Source organism: Oryza brachyantha, chromosome 2 (genome assembly GCF_000231095.2).
Source record: "Oryza brachyantha chromosome 2, ObraRS2, whole genome shotgun sequence".
Classification (NCBI taxonomy): domain Eukaryota; kingdom Viridiplantae; phylum Streptophyta; class Magnoliopsida; order Poales; family Poaceae; genus Oryza; species Oryza brachyantha.
In genome coordinates, this window is record NC_023164.2 from 13759184 (window position 1) to 13762510 (window position 3327).

The 3327-nt window shown below is 41.5% G+C and overlaps 1 protein-coding gene across 1 annotated transcript; it reads left to right on the forward strand.

Moving 5' to 3' along the window:
* Positions 1-2196: 2196 nt before the first annotated feature.
* Positions 2197-3122, forward strand: LOC102722188 (protein TAPETUM DETERMINANT 1-like). Its single transcript, XM_006648604.3, has 2 exons — positions 2197-2331; positions 2426-3122. Exons 1-2 carry the CDS (start codon positions 2238-2240, stop codon positions 2749-2751), a joined length of 420 nt encoding a protein of 139 aa, XP_006648667.3. The 5' UTR covers positions 2197-2237; the 3' UTR covers positions 2752-3122.
* The last annotated feature ends 205 nt before the right edge of the window (positions 3123-3327 follow it).

Genomic DNA, 3327 nt, shown 5'->3' on the forward strand with positions numbered 1-3327 from the left:
TCACTCCATATTTTTTATATGACGCCGTTAACTTTTATGTTTATTTTTGACCATCCATCTTGTCATTTGGAATAGTTGATTGTGGAAGTATCTTAAACAACCCCATGTTTCCGTTTATACTTGTGCTTATAAATCAAAATTTATTTTTTAAAACTTAAATTTTGGAGTTGATGTTGAGTTTTTTCATCATAATTTATTAAAAAATCTTTGGTTTTAAATATCTAATAAGATATATACACATGAATATATATATATATATACACATAAGTTTTAACCATAAATTATTATTTAGTCATCAATAAGCCGTTTTGCTTATGCTTAATATAAATCAAAAGGAAAAACATCCTTTTTACCAACCGTTTGTTTTTGTATTTTTGTAATAGGAGGGTCTGCCGCATGCGAGCGGATCGAAAGCCATAGACATGTTATATGTGCTGGTTTAGCGTCTGCGCTCTCTAGTGTGTTACTGGGCTATAATAATTTGTTAGGTAATTTTTCTTTTTGCAGCGAGGAATCACCTCTGACTGAGTCTATTTGCCTCTCCTTTATTTTTTTGACTTCCTGTACGGTACAAATGTGGCACCGTTGTTGGGAAAACAATGTAACAGATCTGGATATTTACCGACTGGCAACCCATTCATCCATGCAGCGAGATGTAAATGAACACCTGCGCACACAAACTGTATCCGTTGCTTCCAGAACAAAAGGAGGGGACACAATGACAAGAAAAACGGGCATGATGATGGCGAAAAAAAGTCTCAGAAAAACCACAGGCATGTAGTAGTACACGAGAAAAAAGCGGCACATGCATCCTGGTTCCCACATGCCGCGTGAACTCGCCGCAGTCCAGTACCAGTAGTAGGCAGTTTATTTTCATGAACTTATTTTGGTCTATAGTCATATTGGATGTTTGGATTCTAATTTAAAGTATTAAACATAAGCTAATAAAAAACTAATTTCATATATGAGAGTTAATCTGCAAGACAAATTTTTTAAGTCTAATTAATTCATAATTAGCAAATGTTTAGCATCACATAGGCTAATTATGGATTAATTTTAGATCGTCTCGCGAATTAGTCCAAGATTATGGATGAGTTTTATTAATAGTCTATATTTAATACTTTAAATTAGTGTCCAAACATCCAATGTGACATGGTTCAGGAAAGTTTAGCCCCGGGAGCAAATCTATCACCTGGCGCCGACCATTCCGACAGTGATCATGACGCATACAGGACACTCCACCTCAAAAAAATTTAAAAAAAAAACAACGAGAGAAAAAAGAAGCTGGACAAAACCATCGTGACTCTGCATCCCTGCATTGCCGATCAAGCCAGTCGTACACCATTGTTTTCATACGATACTTAATCGTGGCTGATTTGGTTTATGTGCATCGTCTCAAGCTAGCATAGCAGAGTTTGCACATGCCGGACATTAGAGCAAATTTAATAGTAAAATTAACTATAGCTATAAGCTTATTTCAGAGTTAACATGTACTGTATTTAGCTATAAGGACGTCCCTTCTATTTTTCTTTAATCTCTTTCTCTTACGTAGTATTAATTAATATATCTTGGATTATGTGTAGAGCTATTTTTTACGTAATACGGAATCCTCGTTTTCTTTGTTACCTTTCTCCTCCACCTATACTTATAATTAAGTTATAGTGTACTATTTATATCCACTCTTATGCAACATGTTTAACAGTAAACTTCACATCGTGCATACCAATTCATTATATAATGAAGTACAAGCACTCCTAGTTGGCTATTATCCTCACTTCATATTATAATATATTCTGGTTCTATCTAAATTCATATAAATAATAATAAATCTATATATATATATGTATATTTATTGATTTATAAATAAATATAAGTATGATAAAAACATATTATAATATGGAATAGATGAATTTGTTACTATGGCGCATGTGCTACTTGAGTAACCTTGTACACGTATACGAGTGAGCCGTTTGCAGGTTTACTCCATATGCTATCGCTAGCTCACACAGCAGCAGTCGGTCACATGCGTGATCGCTAGCTAGCTGGACATCTGACCGGCGCCCGTCGTCGTCTGCCTCTGCCACATGACATGCACGCGTGACGCACGACAACCCACTCGTCCCCTCGCTGTCCTGGCGCGCCCTTATCCAACAGGCGCGATCGATCCATCCGTCCATCCATGGCGTGCATCCGGGATACAAATAAGTTTCCTCTCTCTCTCTCGAGACAGGGAAACCATGCCATCTCACTCTCATAGTCTCACTGCCATGGCGAGAGCGGCCTTCGTCTTCTCCCTCCTCCTGGCCTCGGTCTGCAACGCCACTGCCCAAGGTGATTTCGCACTGCCAGATGCTATATAGTTTGTGTCATCGTTAGCAGCAGCGGTGGTGAGAGAGGACTAGTTATATAACGCGAGTGCGTGCAGGTGCAGGGGAAGTGGCGGCGGCGTGCAGGGCGACGGACCTGGTGGTGAGGCAGAGGGCGACGGGGCGGGTGGTGGAGGGGAAGCCGGAGTACGCGGTGGAGGTGGCGAACCGGTGCCGGTGCGCGCAGTCGAGGGTGCTGCTGCGCTGCTACGGCCTCAGCAGCGTGGAGTCGGTGGACCCGCGCGCCATCCGCCCCGTCGACGACGACCGCTGCGTGCTCCGCGGCGGCCGCCCCATCCGCCGCGGCGCGCCGCCCGTGCGCTTCACCTACGCCTGGATGACGCCCTTCGACTTCCCCCTCGTCAGCTCGCAGGTCCACTGCTAGCGTCTAGCTAGCGCTACCAGTATCGACCGATTAGCAACGCACGGTAGCTAAAGCTAGTTTCGTCCCCAAAACGGCTGGCAGCTGCAGCCATTCCTACGTCCAAAAAAACAAACAAACCTTAGTGAATGTGACATATCGTAATACAATAAATTTAGGTAGAAATATATTTAAATTTATAATATTAAGATGTGTCACATCGTTTTTTATAAGACGGGACTAAGCCATATTATTTAGGTACATACAGGCGTGCTCGTGTGGGTAAAAACCCACACTGTGTTTGTTGTCATTATTTTGGGGGTCTGGAAAAGCTGGGCACCCTTACGGCTGTCTATGGTTGTAAGCTAAAATCAAGAATTTAAGATCGTCAGTTATATACTTTTCTAGCTAGCACATATTGTTTTTCTCTCTCCTTTTGAGATGGAAGTGAATCGACGAGAACTTCATGCTACTATAATCTCGCTATTATGCTTGTTCGTTTCTGTAACAATTTGGTTACAATCATTGTATCTTAGGATCTTTCTTTAAACCGAGCCAGCGCTGTTGACACTATATTAGGAAGAACAAGCAATAATTACA